Source organism: Anolis carolinensis, chromosome 4, assembly GCF_035594765.1.
Source record: "Anolis carolinensis isolate JA03-04 chromosome 4, rAnoCar3.1.pri, whole genome shotgun sequence".
Taxonomy (NCBI): Eukaryota; Metazoa; Chordata; class Lepidosauria; order Squamata; family Dactyloidae; genus Anolis; species Anolis carolinensis.
The window spans coordinates 170,746,848-170,774,744 of record NC_085844.1 but is presented as its reverse complement, the minus strand read 5'-3'; the positions used below and the strand labels follow the sequence as shown (position 1 = coordinate 170,774,744).

Here is a 27,897-nt window from a genome sequence, read left to right as displayed (position 1 = left end):
ACCGATAGCCAGCAGAAGGGATAATCCGGAATCGAAGTCAGTCAGTCCAGCGTCAATCCAGTGTGAGTAGGTATTGCCCGTCAAAAAGACGACGGAGGTCCAAGCTATCGAGATTAAACACAAGTTGCACAGAGAAAAACCCCGCACAGTTCCTCCCGCCGTCGATGCCCAGTGTCCCTGGTAAACTTACGTATCCAGTAACGAATCACACCCGTCTTCAGGAAGTTCCCCAACAAAAGCCCAAGCGTCCGTCCAGATTACCTTGCCCAACGCAATTAGACATTGATCCCAAACCCCATTTTATCCCAGTTCAAGCTCATCATCGCTGTCAGCTGCCATCCCAATTCCAGGCGCCCCAACATCATCATCCTCATCAGAGCTTAAGCACCTTTGACTACGCCCCACAGCATCCCCAGCTGTGGATCCCGCTCCATCCCTCCAGCCAGTCCATGGGTCTGATCCTGCAACCCGCCAATCACCTCCCATGCTTTCATTGCCTGTTTCCCCAACACCCAAATCCTCCCTCACACGAGTCCATTCCATGTCGTCCTCCTCCGAGCTGGCCATCTCTTCCACCAAACCCTCAGAAAAACCCTCAAATGAGTCCTCATCTGTCGGTTCTGCAAACAAATCCCGGAGCCGCTTTCTTTCACGCTCCTCAAAGGAGTCTGACTCTCGAGGAGTCTTATGACCCCTTCTTCTATTACCGGAGCCCGAAGGCTCAACCATAATATTTATTTATTTATTTCCAATATTTCTACCCCGCCCTTCTCCCCGAGGGGACTCAGGGCGGCTTACACAACTGGTAGGATCACTACCAGTACATCATAATACAATAAAATAAGAATAAAACAGTTAAAATAATTAAATAACATAATAAAATACAATATATAAAAATTTAAAACAATGCAACCCCAAATATATATACCAATCATCCATCAGACCTTGTGCAAAAGCCTTAATCCGATCCATGTCAATGCTAACTGAGTTCATTCATTAAACGCTTGCGCGCATAGCCAGGTCTTCAGCTTCTTCCTGAACCCCAAAAGGGATGGAGCCTGCCGGATGTCACTGGGGAGGGAGTTCCACAGCCGAGGGGCCGCCACCGAGAAGGCCCTGTCTCTCGTCCCCACCAGCCGTGCTTGTGAGGCCGGTGGGATCGAGAGCAGGGCCTCCCCGGATGATCTTAAGGTTCTCGTGGGCTCATAGGAGGAGATGCGTTCGGACAGGTAAATTGGACCAGAACCGTTTAGGGCTTTGTAGGTCAAAACCAGCACTTTGAATTGGGCTCGGTAGCATATTGGCAGCCAGTGGAGCTGGCTTAGCAGGGGGGTAGTACGCTCCCTGTAAGCCGCCCCAGTTATTAATCTGGCTGCCGCCCGTTGTACTAGCTGGAGCTTCCGGGCCGTCTTCAAAGGCAGCCCCACGTAGAGCGCGTTGCAGTAATCCAAACGAGCTGTAACCAGAGCGTGGACCACCGTGGCCAAGTCAGACCTCCCAAGGAACGGGCGCAGCTGGCGTACAAGGCGGAGTTGTGCGAAGGCTCTCCTGGCCACCGCTAAAACCTGAGGCTCCAGGCTCAGCGATGAGTCCAAGAGAACCCCCAGACTGCGAACCTGTGTCTTCAGGGGGAGTGCGACCCCGTCCAACACAGGCTGTAACCCTATTCCCCGTTCAGCCCTGCGACTGACCAGAAGGACCTCTGTCTTGTCTGGATTCAGTTTCAATTTGTTAGCCCTCATCCAGTCCGACACAGCGGCCAGACACCGGTTCAGGACCTGGACAGCCTCCTTAGTGACAGGTGGGAAGGAGTGACAGAGCTGGACATCATCTGCGTACAGATGACAGCCGACCCCGAAACTCCGAATGATCTCTCCCAACGGCTTCATGTAGATGTTAAACAACATGGGGGACAGTACTGACCCCTGCGGGACCCCACAAGTCAACGGTTGTGGGGCCGAGCAGGCGTCCCCCAATGACACCATCTGGGACCGACCCTCCAGGAATGAGTGGAGCCACTGCAGAACAGTACCTCCAAGTCCCATTCCCGCGAGGCGTCCCAGAAGGATACCGTGATCGATGGTATCGAAGGCCGCTGAGAGGTCCAGCAGAACCAGCAGGGACACACTCCCCCTGTCCAGTTCCCGGCGTAGATCATCGACTAAGGCGACCAAGGCTGTCTCGGTGCCATGCCCCGGCCTGAAGCCAGACTGCGCCGGATCCAGAAAATCAGTGTCAACCAAGAATGCCTGGAGTTGCGCAGCCACCACACGTTCCAGGACCTTGCCCAAAAAGGGGAGATTGGAAATAGGCCGATAGCTGTCCAATTGAGTGGGATCTAGTGATGGCTTCTTCAACAGCGGTTTGATCACAGCCAATTTAAGGCTCGCTGGAACAATGCCTTCCCGAAGGGAGGCATTCACCACCACCTTCACCCACTCGGCCAATCCCCCTCTGGCTTCTCTCACCAGCCAGGATGGGCAGGGGTCTAGGATGCATGTGGTAGCCTTTGCCTCTCCAAGCACCTTGTCCACATCCTCGAGCTCAACCAATTGAAATGAATCCATCAAAATAGGACAAGCAGGAGCTCGTGTTACATCCTCGGAAGCTGCCATTAATATGGTGTCAAAGCTAGAGCGGATCAGAGCGACTTTGTCCGCAAAGAACTGAGCAAATGCTTCACAGCGGGCTGCCGAGTTGTCAGGGATCCCATCTTGAGAGATGGGATTCAACAAACCTCTAACAACTCGGAACAGCTCTGCCGGACGGTTCTTTGCGGACGCAATATTAGCTGCAAAGAAAACATTCTTAGCAGCATCTATTGCCGCGGCGTATGCCTTTAAATAAAGGCACAGCCGTGCTCGGTCTGGTTCGTTCTGCTTCAAACGCCACACGTGCTCTAGACCCCTCTTCTTTCGCTTCATCGCTGCCAACTCCTCGGTGAACCAAGGAGATGGTTTAGCTCGGGTACTCGAGAGGGGACGTTCCGGAGCAATCGTGTCTATTGCCCTAGTCGCCTCCTTGTTCCAGAGGGCAACCAGAGCATCGACAGGATCACCAACCGAGGCAGCGGGAAACTCCCCAAGAGCCGTCAGGAATCCATCCGGATCCATAAGCCTCCGGGGGCGGACCATTTTATTAGGTCCTCCACCCCTGCGGAGGTTGGGGGGCACAGCGAGTCTAAACCTGATCAGGTGATGGTCGGTCCATGGCAAAGGAGTGATGGTGAGCTCCTCCACACCACCACCTTCCTCCCATCCCTGGCAGAAAACCAAGTCAAGTGTGTGCCCTGCTCTGTGGGTGGGACCAGATACCAATTGGGACAGCCCCATGGTTGCCATGGTGGCCATGAAGTCCTGAGCTGCGCCAGTCAGGGTGGTCTCCGCATGGACATTGAAGTCCCCCAGCACAATAAGCCGCTGGGACTCCAACGCCAGGCCCGAGACCATCCCCGCTAGCTCAGGCAGGGAGACTGTAGTGCAGCAGGGTGGTCGGTACACTAGCAGAATCCCTAATCTGTCCCGGTCACCCACCCTCAGGTGGACACATTCAAACAAGGTTGACTGCGGGATGGGGCACCTGGTCAGGGGGATGGAATCCTTGTAGACCACTGCGACTCCGCCTCCCCTCCCTCCGGATCTTGGTTGGTGCTGCACGGAGTACCCAGGAGGACAGAGTTGGGTGAGATTGACCCCACCCGCCTCATCCAGCCAGGTCTCCGTTATGCACGCCAGGTCTGCCCGTTCATCCAGGATAAGATCCTGGATAATTGCTGTTTTTCCATTTGCAGACCTGGCGTTCAACAGCACCACCTTTAGTCCGAAGGGACCGCCAGCCCGGATATCCAAATTTACCATATCAGGAGACCGTTTTAAATCTACAAGAAATCTCTCCCTAGGCCGAATTAATTTTGGTCTCCTTTTCCCGCATCTCCTCCTCCCCTGAATAACTTCAATGGGGGCTCCTCGGCTAGCGGACATCCCCCCTCCCTCTACATGGCCCCTATTCTCTAACATCTGGCTAACACTGGCTATAGCTGGAGACAAGAACACTGGCTATAGATGTAGACAAGCCACTCCTTTCTCCCCCCCCCCTTTAGGAGTTACTAGAATAAAGTGCACTAAAAAGCTTTGTAACTCCCCCCCCCCTCCTTAGCTTGATATTAAAGTGCACAGTGCAAAGACAGGGGGGTCTAGTTCATAGGTTCCCATAAAACTCACAGGGAGAGGGGCTCATGGAGAGCTAAAAACAATAATGGGTTCTCAATTAAATGCCAGTAGCTAACGCAGCGTTATACAATTTTAAGAAATAAAGTGACTCAGTGCTATGATATAAAAAATCAGGACGGGTTATGGCTATATACTGGGTCGGTAACAGGCCCCCTCTCCCCAAAACTCCACGGGCAACCCTCCCTAGCCCTCCACTAGCAGCGTCATATTATAGGACTAAACACAATTCATAAAAGTCAGGTGGAATTTCATAGCAGATGTTAGCAGCAATAAACAATAGAGCAATAAATTGTAGCAATTATAGCAGTAAGATAAAGTGCTGGTCCAGATGTTGGTCTAGTAGATGAAATCAATATATCCTCAGGTAAACCCGGATACCAAAGCAGCCAAAAAAAGGTTAGATAAGGCTGGTAGGGCAGGCAGCGCTCAGACCCAGTCAATATAGTTACTTATCGGGCTAACACAATGCAGTGGTAGGGCCCCAAGGAGTGGAATTGTGCTTTCGGTCTTATGGATGATGGAGGATGGAACTCCCCAACTGGGGGCAGCAAACTGCCCACGCTGACACAGCAATAGTTAGGTCTTTGGCCCAGATGAAACAAACAAACCACAGCCAGGTCACTGGCGGCTAGACTCCAAAAGCCCTCCTTCTCCACACAGCGCCCACAATGATAATCAGTGGCAGCAACGAAGATCATCCTAATAATAATATAGGTAATCAGAGTTGGACAGTCTTATCTTATTAAAGTCTTATTATTTTCTTAAATTACAGTTTTATGTAAATATTCAAAAACATTTAACCTACAGATGCCTCACTTAATGTACTTTTATTGGTATCTATTTTTATTTGTAATTTTGAAATTTACCAGTAGCTGCTGCATTTCCCACCCTTGTTTTACACTCAAGTCAATAAGTTTTCCCAGTTTTTGTGATAAAATTAGGTGACTCATCTTATATTCTGGTCGGCTTATACTCGAGTATATGTGGTACTCTTCTCCATGCAGAATTATTGGTCTTTAAAAGTACTTAACATACACCTATGTATTTAAGGTTAAAATGGACATCCAGTTAGTTGATTCAGAATCAAAGAGAGTTTGGAAACCTAGACTGCCCTCTCCCTGCATTCATTTCACTAGCAGACATTTTTATTTAAGCAAGCCTTTAATATATATGAAAGGGTCATCCCTGTGTTCTTCCTTAAATAGAACACAGGGAGCAATATATTCAGTTGAGAAAACCTCAACTCTGCTTTGTAAAATACTTCACTGCATAAATACTTCTAGATAAGAAGATTGCTCATTGTTCATATTTTGAAAAGGCTGTTTCCCCATAATGTGGTTCTTATTTAACAAAAAGTGTATATAATCACTATATATATACTTCCAATTGTTTACTTATGAGGTCCCTATCATAGTTTTCTTCAGAGGACATTTTCCTCTCAAACCACTATACCACATTACTCTTTCCCCCCCCCCCCCCACCCAAAATGGCTTGCAAACAATAAAATGCATTTACACATTTTAATTTCTCATCATAATTTTGCTTACCCAAATTTAAATATTGTGTTTTATATGTTGTCAGCTGGCTAAAAAATACAGTGCTAGGGTCCTTTTATAGTATGTTCTACTTACACCCTTTTATCAGTATCCAAATATATCAGTAGAAACGTAGAAGCAATGTAAAGGAAATAACTTATTTTAAACCACTGTTCTTTCCATCGACTCAGTGATGAATTCACACAATAGAAGTGAACTTCTATCCATCTGATAATCATGAGTGACACATCATTAAGTAATCCTATTATCAGTTAAACCACCTCATGGTAACTGGCTATGAAAGGTCAGATAATTGTATCTACTGGTGTGGAAACGCTTATTGTCGATATGTCCTGGGCAGGACAGCAAAGGAGTTTGTTAATGCTGCTTGCAAATGGGAGATTAGGATCCCAGGAGAACATTTCATCCCTCCTGGCTGTTTGGATTTTGCTGTTTAATTTAATCAGCTGTCTGCAGGTGTAGTAATGAGATAAGGAAAAGCTTTTTGCAAGTTGTTGAACTTTGATGTGTTTTTACTGCCCACTGCAGATCCCCAAATGTAGGTATGCATAGCTTGTTATTCTCAGGTCGGGGTGAAGAATTTATGAGCAGATTTGTAGTTCTTCATCCTACTAGACAATCATATTATTCTTTGCATTCTTTTTAATGAATAATATCAAAAATTCATGTTGGAACAAGCATGGCATATACTACATGGAGTTTAGTGGAAGGTTTGTGATCTGCCATCTAGACCAAACCATGCATTATGATTTTGTTAATGATCACATTGAGGTTCATGAAATTCATAAGATTAAAACTGAAATACATTTTTAAGTTTTATATTTTTCCCTGTCTGAACCAGGTTCTGAAACTCACTCTTCAGATAGCGAAATTGACATTTGCTCACTGAATAAGAAGGCTTATTGTTTTCATTAGCGATAGGGAAGTTTCATGTCGGATAAACTCAAAGATGAGGCTTTATTAACCCAGATTATTGAGAAATATGTAATCATTTTCCTGGGTACAGTTTTCCAGAAGAGAAATTAATACATTGCTTTGAAGAATTGCCTCCAAGAAAATTTAGATTCAGGGATAAAGGTCTCCTTTCTTTTCTCTCTGACTAATTGCTCACTTCTTCATAGAGGGATAGACCCTCTAGTTTATTTCTAGCCTTTGGAAGTGAAATTTGTTAACAGGTCTATGAATCATAGAATAATAAGAGTTGGAAGAGACCACATGGGCCATATCATCCGGCCTTCTGCCATGCAGGAAAAGCCCAATCAAAGTACCCCTGACAGATGGCTATTTAGACATCAGACTTAAGAAACCACCCTTTCTGAGATCCTTTCTCCTTATAACTAAGTAAAGAAGATTTCCTTTAATGTTTCTTGACTAGAGTACCACCCAGCTTGAGACCAATCACTGTTAAGAGTAGATCCAAGCATTAACTTCTGAAGTCATAGCTCCTTGCTTCTTATCATCACCTCCTGCCCACAGTGAGCTCACTAGCTGTAGCTCTGCAAACAGGTGTGACATCTCTTCCGATGACTCTGCTGGCTCCCCTCATGGTCCGAGTGGCTGAGGCTCCTCCTTTTACCTCAGAAAGAGCGGCTCACACCCATGCCCTCGGCGGTGGTGGCTCCATTCACTTTATATCCTTCAATAAGACCTGGGTTAAAGGCATCAGGCTTAATAAATCACACTTTCTGGGATTTTTTGCCTTCAACTCCCTTTCAGTGAAACTGGTTTAAGGCACCCTTTTTAAAAACTTCTTTCAATGGGAGCCACACCACCTGAAGTAGCATTAGCCATTATTTTAAAAAGATATAAATTACCGCCTTATGGCAGCTTTAGAAATGCTAAGATACGTCCTCTACCCCACATTTGAAGCTTGCCTCATGTGAAGGGCACAATTGGTGGCAGTTTCTTAAGTGTGTAGAAAGTAAACTACTTATTTCTTGCTATTTGAGTCCAAAAGCATGCCAAGCCATGCAGAGCTGCAAGAGACACTGAGAATTAATTTAGATCACTGATCTGTCTCTCTCAGAAGCCTGCTTGCAACAGAAAAATGGAAGCTCTGCTTGGCTAAAAGACACATCATGCCTTTCTTTTGTTCTGACTGGCTCAACAGGCAGGGCTCAAAGGAAAACCCTGTGCGTGCACAGCTTCCTTTCCATGTTCCACGTGTGGCTGGAAAAAAATGGCGGCGGAGGCTGTGTCATTACAGCTGGCTGAAACAGCCAAAGCCCGTTTTGAAAAATAGATTCATGCACAACCCTAATGGCTATGGGGTTTTTTTGGTGTTTTTGTATTTCAATAATACAGTAGTTTAGATAGCTGTCAGGAGATTAGGAAAATCCATATTGAAAGAAAAACCAACTAAAATGCATTCTCAAAGAAAGATTCTTTTGGTTTGATTGACTAAATCTCCTATATTATTTTTTTCTCAAAATCTTTCATAACTTGTTAAGATTTCTCCTTTTTTCTGTAAATTTTGGATGGAAATAGAAAGAGTTCTGAATATAGGTCCTAGATTATATTAAATCTTAGAACAAAAATGAAGACTTGTAACAGAATGGTTTGTAATTCTAGTGAATAGCTTCAACAGGGAAAAAACAAGTAGCACTAAAGATTGTTACATTTCATATCAGGAATGATGAGATGACATATCAGAAAAGAAAGATTTAGCATTAGAAGGCTGTGTGTAAATACGATATCACTGATATAATTTTAGGAAGCGTTGAACTAAATAAAATGTACAACAATATAGTTTTAAAATGAAACTGTATAATTATATGCGATATAATTACATATGACCAATTCTAGCCCTTACTGTTGAATTTACTGTCTTCTAACACTAACCAAATTTGGCTTAGGAACTGACTGATGAAGGTTAGACAAGACATAGGGTGAATTGCTTCACAGGATTATTAAACTAATTAATGTAAATATGGAATATGAAAAACATAGTTGCATATTTTTAGAAAGTGGAGTTCATGTTTTATCAGAGGTTATCACGTTTTCTGCTTGATGGGAAGATTTACAAGTGGATACTTTTTGGATCTGCTTATCTTTATAACTAACAATAGCATGCACAAAAGCTCAATACTCTCTTGCAGTGATTTCCCAAGAGATATGTAACATGAATAATACAAGAGTCTAGGCCATTGTTCATGCATGCATTTTTCTAAGATTCAGTCCTATAGACACCTGGAGATTTACTTCTATATATATATGGGGGCTCTTGAGCATTCATAGGCACCTTCCTTTGAAAAGCTGAGCTAATATATGGGACCTCTGGTAATTTTCTGACTAAGAATTTAAAATTACTTATTGTTAATGAGAGTACAGCACACATTTCCACCATAAAATGATTTGATCTATCTTTTTCTCCATTAAAATTCCCATTCTAATTTTTTTTTTCCGTATCACGAGCGACTTGAGAAACTGCAAGTCACTTATGGGGAGAGAGAATTGGCCGTCTGCAAGGACGTTGCCCAGGGGACCCCCAGATGTTTTGATGTTTTTACCATCCTTGTGGGAGGCTTCTCTTCTCCCATGTCCCTACATGGAGCTGGAGCTGATAGAGGGAGCTCATCTACGCTCTCCCCGGGTTGGATTCGAACATGGCAGCCTTCAGGTCAGCAACCCAATCTTCAAGTCACAAGGCTTTAACCCACTGCACTACTGGGGGCTCCCATTCTAATTAGAAAAAAAAATGCTTTGCTAATAAAACAGAATCAGTCTTACTAATATTGAGGACTCAAAGGTATTACCAAGCAGAATTTCTGTATTTTAATCTAGTATCTAGATAATATGTTTTTCCCAATGTGTTGCCTGACCTTTAGGTTGTAGCTGACACCAATATCAGTGCCATTGCCAGCCAGCTAGAGAGCATGACTGCGGGTACTAATTTTACCCCACCAGCTGAGCACCATCCTGAAGATCCAGAGTAAGTATGCATGTTCACTTTTTTCAATTTGGGCATTTTAAAAGAGCTGAAAAGCTGTTGAGAATTCAATTGGTTCTTAAATTTTATTCCAGTTGTTGGTGCACTGTCCAACGCCTAAATACCAAAAATGGAAATTCAGTTGTATATTAATAATTTCAGGTACCTAAAATTACCTGGGGTTTGTATTTCCACCTGAGCAGCGAGCCTAATGAGAGTGGCAGGGATCTGTAATAGTGCTGCATGGTGGCATCTTTCCAGAAACCTTTGCATCTTCTCAAGCCCTCAGTCAGTCAATCAGGAATCAGAGTGGCCTGCTGTCCAAGGCTGATACTGAACAGGCCAATCTGTTTTTTTCTTTCTTGATGTGATCCACCTGCTCAGCATAGACTGTTATTCCAAGACTGGCTCTGTCATTCAGTATCAGAGCAGTTTCCCCTCCCTCCTTCCTTACCTATTATGAGTTGAGTCATTTTGATCTACAAGGGGAATACCATTGGTGTTATTTTGTCACAGCTCTGGTGGGTCAGGCATAGGGCTGGACAAAATTGAGTGGAATGGATTTAAGTACCCATGCCCATAATTAATTGGGGTCCCCTTAAAACACCTCGAGGTTGAGGTGTTAGAGGCTTGCTCAGCTTGGAGATGTGGGCTGGCCTAGGGAACCATGCAGTAGGACCCCAGTTCTGTCACTTCTGAGTTTTCTCAAGCAAGTGATATGTCAACTGTTAATCTTGAGTAGAATTGCTCACCACACCAAATATGCAAATGTGAATCTTCCAAGCTGCTGGAAGAAATAGTTTTTGCTCTTTCAATTGGTTTGTGACAACCAGCTCTCTTGCGTTTTCCCACTGAAATGTTATCCTGCTGCCGTGCTCTTGGCTGGCTTTACTTTTTGCTTGAAATGAGTTATGACAACTGCAATTTCAAGTGATTCACCTTGGAGTTAATTAAATAAGGACTGGCTTTCTGCAGTGTTTCTGCGGAGGTTTCAGGAAGTACCCGTCATGAAGTTAGTTTTCATTTTTTTATTTTTTTGTGAACTTCTCATCTTTTTGATTAATGAATCGAACACATGATATTAATAGAACTGGCTGCCTAAAATTAATAAAATTAAATTGATTACTCCCTACATCTTGCCTTTAAATAATAGTTACATGTCTCTTTATGATGCTGGGGTATTATGTAATCCTCTTGTATCATACTGAGGATTTCTGTTCAGAAGTGTTGTGTTTATGTTACATTTCCCCAAAAAAGGAAAAAGCATTTCATCTGTTGGTTTTCTGCAAGATAAATGCGATCAAAACTTTGAAATCAGCAACTTCTTAACTTCTGTCCAGACTGCTGTTGGGGTCAATCATCCTGGTGAAATGAACACTGAGATATCTGAATTGTACACTTACTTTGTGCAAAAGCCATGAAAATCTGATTTTTGTTTTTTGGCCTAGTCAGTGATAGGGAACCTGTAGTTCTGCAGATATAGTTTACCATCAGCTTTGACCATCACTCACTATTGGCCATATTGCCTGCAGCTAATAGAGACTGGGAATCAAGCAATATCTGTAGGGCCATGGGTCATATTCCTCTGTTTTAGCTTGTCACCACTCAACTACGTATGTACTCGTTCTTATCTGACCTGCACTGAGTATAAGCAAGGAAGAGCCATCATACTTTCCAGTCGCAATTCAAGGTGCAGGTTATTACCTACAAAGCCCTAAATGATTAGGAACCTGCCTATCTTTGCAACTGCATCTTACCCTATGAACCCACACGGGCTCTAAGATATGCTGGGGAGGCCCTTCTCTCGCTTCCATCTCTGTCTCAAGCGCAGTTGGTGGGGACAAGAGAGAGTGCCTTCTTGGTGCTGGCCCCCTGGCTCTGGAACTCTCTCCCTGGGGAGATTAGTAAGTAAAAAGTAAGTAAAAGTTTATTTGTATACCGCCCTCTCTCCCGAAAGGGACTCAGGGCGGTTTCCAATATAAAATCAGCATAAAACATTGTACAATAAAACACTAAAAACACTATAAAACGCTATAAGAATTAAAAACAAAAACAAAACATAGCAATTGACTAAAACAATCACATAAGCAGAAGCAATATAATCACTCAAATAACATGAATCTGCAAAGAAAGAGGAAAAAAAGACCACTGGGATGGAGGAGAGGATGGCCTGGAGGGACCACTAGAACTAAAATACAATGTTATATTCTAAGATTATTTCGGGCAGAGGAATATAGTGCAATGTTTCAAGTCAAAGAGAGGGCCTGTGCAACTACTATAGCTATGGGCTCGGTTATCCAAAGGCGCAGCGGAAGAGCCAGGTTTTAAGCAGCCTTTTGAAGGAAGCCAGGGTGGGTGCTTGCCGGATCTCCTCCGGAAGGGGAGCAACAAGAGAAAAGGCCCGCTCCCTCGTCCCCGCCAACCGAGCCTGGGATGGTTGCGGGAGCGAAAGAAGTGCCCTACCGGATGAACAAAGAGGACGAGTGGGTTCATAGCGGGAGATGCGGTCAAAAAGGTAGGCGGGTCCCAAACCGTTTAGGGTTTTATAGGTAAGAACCTGCACCTTGAATTGGGACGGGAAAATAATCGGTAGCCAGTGGAGCTCCTTAAACAGGGGAGTAGATCTCTCCCTGTAGTTTGCTCCAGTTAACAACCTGGCAGCCGCACGTTGGACTAACTGAAGTTTCCGGGCCGTCTTCAGGGGCAACCCCACGTAGAGTGCATTGCAATAATCCAGTCTAGAGGTGACTAAGACGTGGACCACCGTGGCCAAGTCAGACTTCACGAGGTATGGTCGCAGCTGGCGCACAAGCTTTAATTGTGCAAAGGCCCTCCTGGCCACCGCCGACACCTGAACCTCAAGTGTCAGTGATGAGTCTAGGAGGACCCCCAAGCTGCGGACCTGCGCCTTCAGGGGGAGTGCGACCCCGTCGAGCACAGGTTGCCACCCAATACCCCGATCAGACTTGCGACTGACCTCGAGGACCTCTGTCTTGTCAGGATTAAGCTTCAGCTTGTTCGCCCTCATCCAGGCCATTACAGCGACCAGGCACTGGTTCAGTATCTGAGGAACTTCCTTGGAATTAGGTGGAAATGAGTAGTAGAGTTGAGTGTCATCTGCGTAGAGATGGCACCCAACTCCAAAACTCCGGATGACCTTGCCCAGCGGTTTCATGTAGATGTTAAAGAGCATGGGGGATAAAATGGAACCTTGCGGGACCCCACAGATCAAAGGCCAGGGGTCCGAGCAGGTATCACCCAGCTTCACCAACTGGGAACGGCCCTCCAGGAAGGACTGGAGCCACTGGAGCGCAGTACCCCCAAGGCCCATCCCAGAGAGCTGTCCCAGAAAGATACCATGGTCGAATGGTATCGAAAGCCACTGAGATGTCCAGGAGAACCAACAGGGACACACTCCCCCTGTCTAGCTCTCTGCGGAGGTCATCCACCAAGGTGACCAAAGCCGTCTCAGTACTGTGACCAGGCCTGAAGCCGGACTGTGAATGGTCCAGAAAATCAGTGTCGTCTAAGAATCCCTGGAACTGAGAAGCAACCACCCTCTCCAGTACCTTGCCCAAGAAAGGGAGATTGGAAATTGGTCTATAGTTGTTAAGAGTAGACGGATCCAGCGATGCCTTTTTTAGAAAAGGCCTAATTACTGCCTGTTTTAGGCTAGACGGAAAAATCCCTTGTTCCAGAGATGAGTTGATATTTTTCTCAAGCCAAATTAACAAATCTCCCCTGGTCAGTTTGATTAACCAGGAGGGGCAAGGATCTAGGGAACAAGTGGTCGCTCTCGTAGCTCCAAGGAACTTGTCCACGTCATCAGGGCGAACAAGCCGAAACGAATCCATCAAGATCGGACAGACAGATGCCTCAGGCATCTCACCTGGCATTGCACTAACCCCAGTGTCTAACTCAGAGCGTATCCAAGCAACTTTATCTGCAAAAAAGTGCGCGAAATCGCTGCACTGGGTTGCTGGGTTGTCAGGGGTCTCCTCCCCCTGGGGAGGATGGAGGAGCTCCCCAACAACCCGAAACAACTCCGGCACCCACCTTGTCCACGTTTTGTAAAGACCTAAAAACATGGATGTTCCATTGGCTTTCAGTTAAGCAGTTCACAAGATACTCAGCCCCAACTATAACTTACTATCATCTCCAGCACTTTATCCTTGTCCCTCGTCCTATAGGTTCAGCGTTTTAAATTGACATTGCTTTTTTAGTCATTATTATTGGCCCTTGCATTTTTCCACCTGCCCTGTTCTGAATTCCACTCTCCGAATTCCAGTATTTATTACTGTCCAGACTATTGGTTGTTGATGATGTTGATTTTATGTTATTATCTTGTTCTAATATTGTCGAATGTTATTGAGATACGTTTTAATCTATGTTGGGTTTTAATCTATGTTGGATCGGGCTTGTCCCCATGTAAGCCACCTCGAGTCCCTCTGGGAAGATGGAGGTGGGATATAAAAATAAAGTTCTTATTATATTATTATTACTTGAGGGTACTATTGGAAATGATTGTTCTTAAAAACAAATGACCCAACCAAATTAATTAATGTATGTGGTGATTTCAAAAAGGACACTGATGGGAAAAGTTCCACATGGTGATTTCTTTAGCTCACAAAAGCACAGGAATCATACTAGAAAAAGAAAACTGGCAGCTGAGTTGCAAGCTCACAGAGCTAATCCATAGGCAGGCCCAGAAGCTCAGTGGTAAAATATATGCTTTGTGTTTCAGGACTAGGTAGGTCAAATTAAAAGGGTGCCATTTGTTCATACTGTTCAAACATAACTGAAAAACATATTTTTCTCTGTATGCTAGCTCCAATTAAAGTAGACTATTAAATCAATAGGGTTTATACAAGGTTGTTTTACCATGTGTTGTTTATTCAATGGGCCTACTTTTGGAGGGACTAGAAACTGGAATTAGGCATTAGAGAGCTGCTGCCATTCATGTTAGCCAGAAATGAGAGAGAAAGACAGTTTACTTTCCCAATTATTAAAGGAACACTGTTCTAAGTGACATTCACTGTTTTTCAGGGCACCTCTGCCTAAGGTTCTTGTGCTGGAGAAAGGCTCAGATGGATTGGGATTTAGTATTGTAGGAGGCTACGGCAGTCCTCATGGAGACCTCCCTATTTATGTCAAGACCATTTTTGCAAAGGTAATTGACAAACTAAAAGAGTCTAAGCATGTATTGTGTAACTGTTCCAAAATACATTTGCAATGACTAAATTCACCCACATTTGATCAAGTCCACTTAATTGGATGTGAAAATGGGAAGGAATTTGTGCCTGAAGATTTATGCACACATTCTGGAGAATGCCCGAGGACTATAATACAGCTCTGTGATGCCAAGATCACCATACCTGAATTACCCATCCCAACATCATTATACTGAGTATGGAGCTCTGAATAAAAGTTCTTCTCATGCTCAGTTCAACGTATTTAGTGGAATGTGAGTAGTGTATTGACTGGGGACTCTCATAATGCTCAGTGGAAGAAGATCAGGAAACACTATAGAGTGTGATCACTCCATATCTGCAGAACCAACAAAATATGTACTCTCTAGGTCCTCCAGTGCAACTCTATGGGCCAGAAGCATCTCATTTCGATAGAGTTTGCTATCCACAGATTCCAGAAAACAGTCCTCTCTGCAAAGAAAACCGTATTATTATTTTCAGCACAGTGAATGCTATTTTAACAAGCATATGCAAATTTTGTGCAGAATTAATTCCAATTTCTTGCAGCAGGGAGAAAATTTCTAAAATTACTTGTTGAAGAAAATTAGTGAAGAATAGCATCCCTATTTTCTCTAAACTGTGCATCATTATCAGACCCATGTGTGCAAATACAGTATCTTGTGTAGCATCAGCTCATTGCCAGTGACTAAATAGGATGCAAGCGATTTTTTAAATGCATTGAAAAGTTAGAAATTATTCAAATGCCAGAAACACTCCCAGAGAAAGGCTTATTTTGCCATTCCTCCAGCAGGTAAGTAGTGTAAAACTTAGGCTCTTCTTCAGTGAAGGCCCTTTGGAGATTTAACTGCTAAGACTACTCCAGGAAATAAGACTAGAATGCCTTGTGTGTGTCTATCCCACTGCCTATTCTTCCTTCCCCAGGATCGATAATATACTCTTATTTTCATTGTTTCTTTACCAGGGAGCAGCAGCAGATGATGGGCGATTGAAGCGTGGTGACCAGATCTTAGCTGTTAATGGAGAGACTCTGGAAGGCGTAACCCATGAGCAAGCTGTGGCTATTCTGAAGCGCCAAAGAGGGACTGTAACGCTAACAGTGTTGTCATGAGCTTTTGCAACTGCAATCCGGGCTGGGCACAATTATTCCTAAACCTTGCTTAGAGCTGCTGTAAATCAGTGTAGAGCATTCAACCCTGTGTGAGATGAAAACCCAACTCCAGCTAAAAATAGCATACATTAATTATGTTGCCTGTGCAATTATAGCCAACGAAAAGATTTGTTTGCGTTATTGTAATTGAAATCCATTGTGAAAGCATTAACTCCACCTTTTTCTCCATCTTTCCTTTCCTGTGCTTCCTTTTTCCTGCTTTTACCCATCATTATTATCGTCTGTTAGTCGGAAGTATAATCACTAAAACTAAAATTAGCATTCACACAGAAAGACTGTGGCTTGCTGCTGAATCCTATCTAAAGAACAAAACAAAGTGCTGGGTTACTTTTCATCTCATTCATGGTTTGCTTATGTTAATTCTCTTTTTATCTGTGCCAGAATACATTAAAGCTTAATTCAATTACCTCTGTTCCAAATGATGAAATAGCAAAGCCTCCTATGGGAAATTAATTGTATATGAAGTTCTAATCATGAAACGACAGCATCTCTGTCTAATCTCTCTGGGTAGATATATGTAAGTTAGTTGTAATTATGATGAGTCAATTTTCTTCCTCTCCTCAATTTGTACATTGCTACTGTTTGAACTTGTCTAGTTCCTGAACTTGTCTTCTGTTGGACTGACCAGAATCTTATCGAAGGTCTGTCTGAAGGCAGCTGGTTAAGCGATAGGAATAGTTTGTACAATGTAAAGCTTAACTCAGTGGAGGCAGAAGAAAGCACCTTAATTTGTAATAGGGCTATTGTTATTTATAATGATAATATTGCAGTGAAGAGTAAAGGAAACCTAGGGGCTCAAGTATCTCTTGGTCAGTTCTGTGGTACAATGTCTCATCCGTAAGGAAAGTGATAACTTTCTATCCAAAACCCTACAACTTCTATATAATGTACTTTTACTGCAATACAATTAGAATGCAATAACATTCGTCTTGATTGTGTAGTATAAAGCGTATGTGCTAAATTGATCAAAGCTGATAAAGTAGTCAAAGAAAGGATAATTTGTCAAAGAAAGGGTAATTGTCTTGTTAACAATATTGTCTTTTCTTTTATGTGCTATGTTATGCTAATCACAAAGTGCATTAAGTTATCGGAATGCCTCGTGGGTAGTCCATAAATAGTGCCTGAAAGCAGATTTAGAAGATTTTTGAAATTGAATTCTCCCCAGATTTTAATGTGTATATTAATGTTAGTGATAGCTATGTAGGATGTCAAGAAAATTTCTCACTGAGAAAACTGGTGAACTTTTTTACGCTCCCCCATTTAAGAATGAAGATATTCTGTTTGTCAAAATAAGCTGATGTTCCATATTTACTTCCATATTATGCTTGAAGAGGCAACTTATTTTTGAGTTTGATTGTGGCCAAAATATCACAAGCAGGTAGTCTTGCCCAAAAATGCATCATTTGATTTTCTGTATACCATTCTTTCATATAGGATGCAAGCAGTTCTTCTGCACACATTTTTCTGATACAATGAATGTAGAGCTCATATGATGAGATAATTCGCCCTTCATGAAGCTCAAATGGGGAGATCACATGATTGCTGCTTGCAATTTGCACTCTTGTGTCACATGTAGTATTGCCAAAAACTGCATTGCAACTTGCAGATAGACTGGTGACTATGTGGGCATGTTGGGAATGAAAGCTGTATGTAACAGACCATGGGCACAAGCTGATGAGATATTATCCCAAGGGGAATCCTACTGAAATAAATAAGAGCTGTGTAAAAGTATTTTTGGCTTTGCACCACAAAATGGCTCAGCAGATTGTACCCTGGGTCTTTAAGTCTGCATTATGCTTTTGGGGTGGGGTGGGGTATGGGCTTTTGGCTTGTTTTAATAATGCTGCTAATCTTTGTGAAGAGAGAGGGAGGCAGCACAGCATACTGTATGTTCATGTATATTGGTAAATTAAAATGTTTTATGACTTCCGAAGATTCTAAATAAAATTTCCTTGCATAAGTATGGTAGTAAAAAAGAGGTAGCATTACACTGTGCATTGAAACCTACCTGTCACAGAAAGTTTAGAATGTGAATGGCGAGCTTTTTTCTGTTGAAAATATTCCCTTATGGATTGATCTGGTTGCAAGCTTGAAGCTGAAAGTAAGGATGAAACCTTGGTGGGCAAGCCATGGTCAAAAATATACAAGATTCTCAGTCCAATAAAGAGGGATGGCAACAAAAAGTGATAAGGCAATGACACAGACAGTATGTATACTACTGTCTGTGCCATCTCCTTATCACTCATTCCATTTCCCTTTTTCTTTCTATCTCTCCTCTTTCACCTCTTAACAGGCCACTGGGTAAGAGACGTGTTGTTTTTATATAGACTTGAATTGATAATATGCACAGAGGTCTTGAAATCAGGTTGTAGATTGTATGAGTTCTGGACTACAAGAAGTCTGTTCTTGTCTTAGAGGACACAAAGCTAGGCAAAAACTTTGTCATCTTTCTCAAGCAAAATAAACTTCTGACTCCACACTGGTACAAGCGCAGTGTTCATATAACAGTATTGAGATAATGCCTTTATTTTATAAAGGGACAGATACATCCTGGACAAAACCACCTCTGAGTATTCTTTGCTTAAGACAAAAGTATGAAAAATTCATGGGAGTTACCATAAGGCAACAGGGAGTTTGAAAGCATATATGTGTCACACCTCAGCATTGGTTCACCTTGCTCCAACACACAAACTCCACCACATCAGGCTTGAGCCTTTTCAGTTTATTGAAGAAAGATAGCAAAACTTATTAGAAAGCAGAAAAATAAGTAAAAACCAATTGCAAGTGCAATCCTTAAACACAGTTCAATAATTTCGTAGATATTAGTCCAAAATCCAAAAATAGCACAGTAAATCCAAGGTAACATGAATACATGAGCTTCAAAAGTAATCCAAACACAGATTTAAGGCTTGAACCAGGCAAGAGTTGATTCTCCAAAAGCGAGGTTGCTCTGACTAAAATTTCCCAGAAAGATCTACTTTAAAACCTCTCTGCAACTGAAAAACATATTCCTTTGAGCCCTAGCCCCTCCACGCTTGCCTCCAATTCTCACGGAGCGTTTGAGACCTGATTTTAATTTCAACCTGGAATCCCTATCTGACACAAACTCATCCTCTTCGTTCCCATCTGCATTCTGTTGACAATTCTCAGATCAAGTGAAAGGTCATCCTTATCACTAACTTTGGCAGCATCTCTGCTAGACTCAGAGGCATTCACAGACCTCTGTTTTTCTAAGCTATCAACACTTTCCGGATCCACCTGCACTTCAGAAACATCAACATTCCCAGGGACAGACTGCTGTTCAAACTGTATTTCAGAAACATCCACATTCCCAGGAACAAACTGCTGTCCCCCAAATCCCGTTTCTTCATCATCAGGCTGAACCACAACAATATGTATGTATAGTATAGACCCTTAATGTCATAATATGCTCCTGAAAAAAGCTCCTAATAATGAACCATTTGGGAACCTGGACACACTGGATATTCTTCTAATGTGTGTGAAACACATGCTGTTTTAATATGGGCAATATTAGCAATGAAACTAGAATTAGCTAGAGTAGACCTTTCCAGACATTTCATGTTGGTGACACACTTTTTAGACATGCATCATTTTGCGACACACTAATGCAGCTTTATTAACAAACCAGAAGTTAAACCAACCCCTTATAAGAAATACAGAAACATACTTAAATTGTAATAATGAAATGTATGGGGGCACAACAAATGTGAAGGTTTGTAGCTCCACCACTGCAGTCCCAGGCAAAGCAAAAATATAAGGTTTGCTGTTATCCACAGTTGCATATATTCAGTATGTGTGTGTGTGTGTGTGTGTGTGTGTGTGTGTATATATATATATATATTCAATAAAGCTAACTGGACAAAGTTTACAGAGACCATGGAAGCTGCTATTTCTGATATAGAACCTTCTATAGAAAATTATGACCTGTTTGTAGAAGCTGTGAAAAGATCCTCGAGGCTCTCAATCCCTAGAGGCTGTCGCACAAGCTACCTACCAGGCCTAAACGAAGAATCGCTAAATCAGCTACAGGAATATCTCAGACTATTTCAAGAGAATCCATACAGTGATGGGACTATAGCAGCAGGTCAAAAACTATCTACAGCCTTAGCTAATGCTAAGAAAGACCGTTGGCTAGAGCTGCTTGAGAACCTTGACGTCCAAGAGTAGCCGAAAAGCCTGGCAACTGCTGAGACGCCTGGATAGTGATCCTGTGGTCAACCATGGACACGCAAACGTGACACCAGACCAGATAGCTCACCAGCTAATTCAGAATGGGAAAACCAACCACAGTAGAATAAAGATGAAAATCAACAGGGTGCCAGAACTTGAAACCCACCAGTTGTCTTCTCCTCTAAACCTGAAAGAACTCAGAGAAGCCATCAAGCGATGTAAGACTGGTAAAGCACCTGGCCTAGATGACTTGATGATGGAGCAAATCAAACACTTGGGCCCCAAAGCTGAAAACTGGCTTTTGAAATTCTACAATCAATGCTTGGCACACAAACAGATTCCCAGAGCATGGAGGAAAACTAAGATCATTGCCATTTTAAAACCTGGTAAAGATGCCTCCAATGCCAGGAACTATCGACCAATCTCCCTCTTATGTCATCTATATAAAGTCTATGAGAGGGTGCTATTAAATCGACTAGGACCTGTTATCGAACCCAAGCTTATTCCACAACAAGCAGGTTTCAGACCAGGGAAAAACTGTACAGGTCAAATTCTTCATCTGACTGAGCATATCGAGGAAGGCTATGAGAAAGGCTGCATTACGGGAACAGTTTTTGTGGACCTTACGGCAGCCTATGACCCGGTGCAACATAGAAAAATGCTGCATAAAGTCTACCATATCACCCGGGACTTTGACTTTACAAAAACTGTCCAGACCCTCCTGGAAAACCGCAGCTTCTATGTGGAGTTTCAGGGCCAGAAAAGCAGATGGAGGAGGCAAAAGAATGGTTTACCCCAAGGCAGCGTTCTTGCACCAACCTTATTTAACATCTTCGCGAACGACCAGCCACAACCACCACTCACAAAGAGTTTTATATATGCTGATGACCTTGGCCTCACAACACAAGTGAAAGATTTTGAAACAGTTGAAAAGCAACTCACTAATGCCTTGAAAGATCTCTCCAGCTACTACAAAGAGAACCACCTGAAGCCTAACCCTGCCAAGACACAAGTGTGTGCTTTCCACCTACGTAACCGTGAAGCCAACAGGAAACTGAAAGTTACTTGGGAAGGCCAAGAGCTCGAACACTGTTTCCATCCTAAATATCTTGGTGTCACCTTAGATCGAACATTAACATATAGGAAACACTGCATGAACACCAAGCACAAAGTAGCTGCACGCAACAACATCCTGCGGAAACTGACTGGCAGCTCATGGGGTGCAGACCCACAAGTGATAAGAACATCAGCCCTGGCCTTGTCTTTCTCAACTGCTGAGTACGCCTGTCCTGTCTGGCAAAAGTCTGCCCATGCGAAGCAGGTGGACATAGCACTAAACGAAACATGCAGAATAATCACAGGAAGCCTTAAACCTACACCTGTTGATAAACTCTACAAGTTAGCTGGCATTGCCCCTCCTGACGTGCGACGGGAAGTTGCTGCTAATGGTGAGAGAAATAAGGTTGAACACTGTGAAAGCCACCCACTGCATAACTATCAGCCTCCTCCCACCAGACTCAAATCAAGGAAGGGCTTCATGAGAACCACCACTCCTCTTAATGTTCCCCCAGCAACAGCAAGAGTATCCCTCTGGGCAGCTAAACCTGGCAATTCTAACTGGATGGCCCCCCAAGAGGGTCTTCCTCCAGGGGCAAACCAAGAATGGGCAACTTGGAAGTCCCTGAACAGACTCAGAAGTGGAGTGGGCAGATCTAAAGACAACTTGGCAAGGTGGCACTACCTGGAGGAATCCTCCACCTTGTGTGACTGTGGAGCAGAACAAACAACTCCGCATATGTATGCTTGCCCACAATGTCCTGCCTCATGCACGGAGGAGGAGTTGTTTAAAGCTACGGACAATGCGGTTGCTGTTGCCCATTTTTGGTCTAAAACTATTTAGTTGCTTGTGATTTCCTTTTTTTTTCATCATTTTAAAATGTATTTGTTATGCAATGCTTTTGACATGAAATAAAAAGTGGAAGATGTCTTGGAATTCATCCCTTGCAGACACAGGGGCTATATTGTATTTTTACATCACACTTTTTCTAATTATGCGCATTATTTAAAATATATTCACATAATCACCGCAATTCATTTCAATAATGCAGTATTCTGGAAGCAGTTATGACCGTGCAGTTTCCTTATCTTCATGAGAGAGAATTGAATCAGGTTTTTTTTCCATTTTACATGTGCAGACACTTCTTTTACAATGGTGCTGTTCACTCATAACTAATACACTTATCCTTCTCCAGCTGTTACATTTTCTAGGCATCATTCACTTCAAAACAGCTATAATCATGGTTTCCCTTCTCACTTATTGGGAATATGTGGTTTTCTCATACCCCTGACCAGTTCTGTGATATTTGAATAGTTTTATGATGAAAATGCAAGTATACTTTGCTTAGCAATGAAATTATTGGACATGAAGATAGCAGGAAATGCTCAAGGTCTGATGTTAGAGATATTTACTTGATTATCCTTTATAGCATCTAATAACATTAAATCTTATGTAATGCGCAGGATTCACATAAGATTCACATATAGTTTCATTATAAAGAGAAATTATCATATAAATCTTCAAAGCTGTCTGCTACCAGATGAAGAAAAGAAGCATGGGAGAGACAAAAGATTTGAGAAATGTACAGCATGAATCTGATTATGAAGAAGCCCGTCTCTCTCTAGCAGAAATGAGCAATTGTGGCAGGGTGGCGGGAACCAAGTTTTGACCTCAACATCCTCTGGGGCCAACTGGATTGCCAAAAATGCCAAACAAGAAAACCTCAAGAACTGATTAGAAGTACTGTCATATTTTTGCAAAGCGGGGATGGTGTTGATGTTTCATGATTTTAATATAGTGGGGCCTTGGTATCCACTGGGGTTTGGTTCCAGGACCCCCATGAATGTGTTGGTCACATTATATACCGTAGTGTAGTAAAATATATAAAACAGCAAAATAAAAGGAATTTGAGGGGGGGGGGGATATGCTCAAGTCATAGATGATGAATCCATGGATATTGAGGACCAATTGTACTTCCAAGAGTACATTCCTTTTTGGATAAGGCCCTACTGAGGCATTTTTAAAAGGCCATCTTAACTAGTGCATGAAGTAGCTGCAGTTTAGTAAAGACTAAAGGCGCTTCCATTCTATACAGTTATACCACTATGATTACATCGTCATGGCTCCCTTCCATCGATTCCTGGGTTTTCTAGTTTGGAGAGACACCAGGCCTCTTTGCTGAGACTTCTAAATGTGTGCAAGATCACCTTCAAATCACAATTTGGCTTATGAATGATCCCTTAATTCCACAAGGTTTTCTTAGGCACGAAATACAGAGATGGTTTTCCATTTAATTCCTCTGACATACAACCTTCAGCAGCTGGTATTCAAACTCCTTCCTAAATTGGGAATATCAGGATTCAGTAGGAAGGAATTATGGCAGGGTATATCAGTTTTAATGGTGGTGGTGCCCTCCATATAAGATGTACTTCTACCCTTATCATTCTGAGTCAGCATGATCACTAGTCATGATAGTTTGGACACTGTATAAAAATGGAGCACTAGAGTCATTATATAAGTCTAACACTATTAGTAAAATAAAGCCTGCACCATGCTTTGTATTCTGTACTTTATTACTTCTATCATCATTACCACCACCATCATGATATTTATTTATATATATTCATCAGTGTCTGTGGCACTTTAAAAGTAAAACAACCACAACAACTAGTAAACCCTGCCAAAGCTGTGCAGTTTAGAGTATATTAAAAACACACAGGGGAAGGAAGGAGTAAAGCAAATATAAAACTATGCAATACAATTGTAAAATGGATTATAATACATAATAGAGTTTTGTCTATCTTTCTGCTTCCTAATTACTATTTTCATTCATTTCAGTATCCTTTAAGCAGGGAAGTGGTGTGTCCTTGATATTGTGAACACCATTGGCATCTGTGTGTCTCTGAAGGAACCTCGACATGTCTCCAGGGATCCCCTGCTTGATTCAGAATTAACTGCTTATCTCTTCCACTTTCCACTGGGTATTTCTTCCCCTCCATGACTGTATACTGCTATATGATTTAATGGCTTGAGCATTAGACTACACCTCAGGAAAGCAGGGTTTGATTTCTCACTCATCGATGGAAATGATGGCTGACCTTTGGCAACCTACATACTCTCAGCCCCAGAAGACACCATGATGGGGTTGCCTTAGGGTTGCCATAAGTCTGAAATGTCTTGAAGTCACATAACACAACAGCTTACTAAGGGATCACTTTATATCAAGCGCCATCACTTGGTCTGCAACAAAATAAACCCTCTACTAGATGCATCACTCAGACTATACTTGTAACATAAGAAGGAAATATCATCATTCTTTTGCAATGTAACTAACTTTTATTTACAGCTACAGGTGTGCCCTCACTAAATGGTGGAGGGGGAGGATCTGGATAGAACTAAGGTCCTTCAGGACTGGTGATAGCCATTGTGTTCAGAGCATACTCCTACAGTCGTTCCTCCACATTTTTTGGTTTTGACTTTTGCAGATTTGACTAATAATATTATGCTTAGAAATCTTTAGGTCTGTCAGTTTGACTCTATGGTCAAAATTCCCCAGTCATGCTGGAGAATTTAAAAACGTCTAGAAAAAATCTCTCTAGGAATATTTAGATCCTCCAAAATGAGTATGTTCAGATTCCAACAAAAGTTGATCCCAGAGTCATGCTGAAAGACCTAGACATTCCTCTAGAGTTGTTCTCTTCTTTTAAAAAAATAGCAAGTTTTAAAATAAGTTTTCCCACTTTCATGGGGGTCCTGTGCCCCTAATCCCAATGAAGGTGGAGGACCTTACTGGCCCAATGTGTTTGGACAATCCGATACAGAAGAGGAACTGCCGGATTTAAAGAAGAAATTAGAAGAAAGGCAAGTGCTTAGAAAGCAATTTCCAATATGTAGTGTCAGATACAGACGCATGGAAAGATACAGACGCATGGAAAGATCTTTCACCTTGATGGGCATTTTCAACTCTCCAGGCTGTGCTCATGTTTTAAAAATATGCTCTTAAAGATATTTTCCACACTGACCTCCCTCACCCTGAAATTGCACAGTTGAGCTTCTTCTTTATTATCTCTAGCCTTCTACTGTAAAGCAATTTTATTCCATGAAATCGAATTGCACGATCACCCTCAGCTGAGACAATTTTATTGTCTTTACAGCTCTGCTCTTTGGCACTTCTGCAAGAGGAGCAGGAAATCCATTCATAACTCGCCTGCTTTGAGCCATTAATGTTCTCTAGGGCCTGTCATCTTTGTTTATTTGGGAAACAGGTAAAAATTGAATATATTATTTTTGCAGGACAAAATGGAATCCAGAAGATAGAGTCCTTAACTGGCAAATGAAAAAAATAATAACCTCTTGCTGCCAGGAATGTTCCCATGTTACAATTAAACTCTGTGAAGTTTTCCAATTCTGTATGAGTAGACAAGCTGTTAGAGTATTTGATCTTATGCATTCAAGAGCAGTACATCTTGCGTGGAGTGACTTTTCTGTACTGAAGGAATGCCCCACAACAAGCCAGAAGAAAGAAATGAAGGTGGAACTTTTTTGAAGCCATATTCATTGAATTGATAGGGGACTTGTTTGCTTAGTGCCCTCTAGTGTCTGATATCTATTATGAAAATCACATTTCGGAATTGTCTGGCTTGGAGCTTGTTAAAAGTAACAAGACTTCACAGGAAACATTTCACTTTCTGTAATGTCACAAGGAAATTTCTATCATGCTAATTTTTAAATAATAGATAAGAAGCAAGATTACATAGCTATTTTCCACTTTAACATCATAACATGGATGGCAAGTTAGTGTATTTCTATCCCATTAATTAAGTACCAACTCTTTTTTTTGTTTACATTGAACTCAGTTTTCAGCAATCAAACTGAGGACAAAGGGAGAAAAAGTGTGTGTGTGGGGGGGGGGGGGGGGAGAGGCTGAAACATTTTAAAAGCAGCTGGAAAAGTCTTTTTTTTTTCAGGTCAGGAGCAACTTGAAAAACTGCAAGTCGCTTCAAGCGTGAGAGAATTGGCCATCTGCAAGGATGTTGGCCAGGGGACGCCCAGATGTTTGATGTTTTATCATCCTCGTGGGAGGCTTTTCTAATGTCCCCGCATGGGGAGCTGAAGCTGACAGAAGGAGCTCACATGCTCTCCTGGGATTCGAACCCCTGACCGTTGGTCAGCAGCCTTGCCGGCACAATAGGGGGGGGGGGAGTCCGAAAAGTGAAATGATATAGACTATCAAAATAGTTGGGGGGGTAAGATGATATAATTAAGCACAATAACAGTCGGCATTAACAAACAATTGCATAGGGAATCCTCTCCATATTATTTAGAAACAGTCTAACAAAGGGGAATATATAGAAATACATACCCACACATGTTTTTCAAAGCAGTGCTCTCAATCTGAATTTCCTCTCCGTCCCAATGCAGACTTACAAGAGGAAGGATACAGAGTTCTTTGCTCTCCCACCAGTGAAATCATGAGACAACACAATTGCATGGATTAAATATGGGCAATTTTTATTATATGTTACCTGTCAATCTCTGTGTGATCTACCAGCAAACTCAGGGCATAAACATGCATATAAACATGAATTTGAACTTGAACTTGAATTTACACTTGAATGAAGCAGTGGCTATCAGAGACCAGCTCAACCTCAACAATGGCGAAACACCAGGGTCACCGGATGCAACCCAATGTTGTTCCCAGGGTGACCCCTCGGAAACAAGTGGAGAATTCAGTCCATGACTCTCTCTGCTCCAGGTCACTCCCGTTCACCCTCACCTAGATTTGTACAATAACGGATGAGGGTTCCCCATCATAGCCTCCAAATCAAAGGGGTTGCTGTGGTGCACATTGATATGTACCTAGCCTTATCTTTACTTGTATGAAACCTATATATCACCCGCATACCCAATTTGCTCTTTCTGTTAGGTTGAAAAACAGTCCACATATTACTGTAATACACCTACATATGCCAGCAACTGGACTCCATCTGAGCTGCCAAGAATGCCCTGCAAAGAAAATGAAGTCTCAAGTTGTGAGGACCTTTGATGACCACAGTTTTCTGAAATTTGTCAGCAAGAAATCTCCCTGATAATGATTTTCTGTATTTAAGAAAATGAGTCTCAACTTTTAGAATAGATTTTCTTTTCTTATAAATTAGCTGGATTGGTAGAATCTAAATTATGTGTAAAGAGCAACAGATTTTAATTTTCAATGCAAAGTGTTTTTATCATTTATGTTGAAGTTTTTTATGTTTTCTTTGTACTGTACAAATACACTACGATGGCTAGTAGTTTATTCAAACTTTAAAAACCCTTTTTGAAATTACAAATTTTTAAAATAACATTTTAAAACTGAGAAACAAAAGGAGTAACCTAGCTGGGTTGAGACTTGCAGATGAAGTTATAAGCAATTCAATTAAAAATTGCTAATGTCTGAGAAAATTTAACCCACTTCCCTTCCAGTTTTAGGATATGTGGAATTCCTGTATAACTTCACAATAACTGAAAGGAAAAGTGGGTTTCTCAGCCTTTGGAAAGTAAGAATTGTTCCTCAATAGC

At 42.3% G+C, this 27,897-nt stretch overlaps 1 protein-coding gene across 2 annotated transcripts in view; it reads left to right on the top strand.

The window, feature by feature from the left end:
• Positions 1-18,568, top strand: part of patj (PATJ crumbs cell polarity complex component) — a 222,948-nt gene extending 204,380 nt beyond the window's left edge. For both annotated transcript variants that reach the window (XM_008109348.3, XM_062979565.1), the window contains 3 exons: positions 9,613-9,716; positions 14,760-14,883; positions 15,885-18,568. In XM_008109348.3, coding sequence (XP_008107555.2) covers positions 9,613-9,716; positions 14,760-14,883; positions 15,885-16,031 — 375 coding nt within the window. In that variant the 3' untranslated portion in view covers positions 16,032-18,568. The remainder of the gene's footprint in view (positions 1-9,612; positions 9,717-14,759; positions 14,884-15,884) is intronic.
• The last annotated feature ends 9,329 nt before the right edge of the window (positions 18,569-27,897 follow it).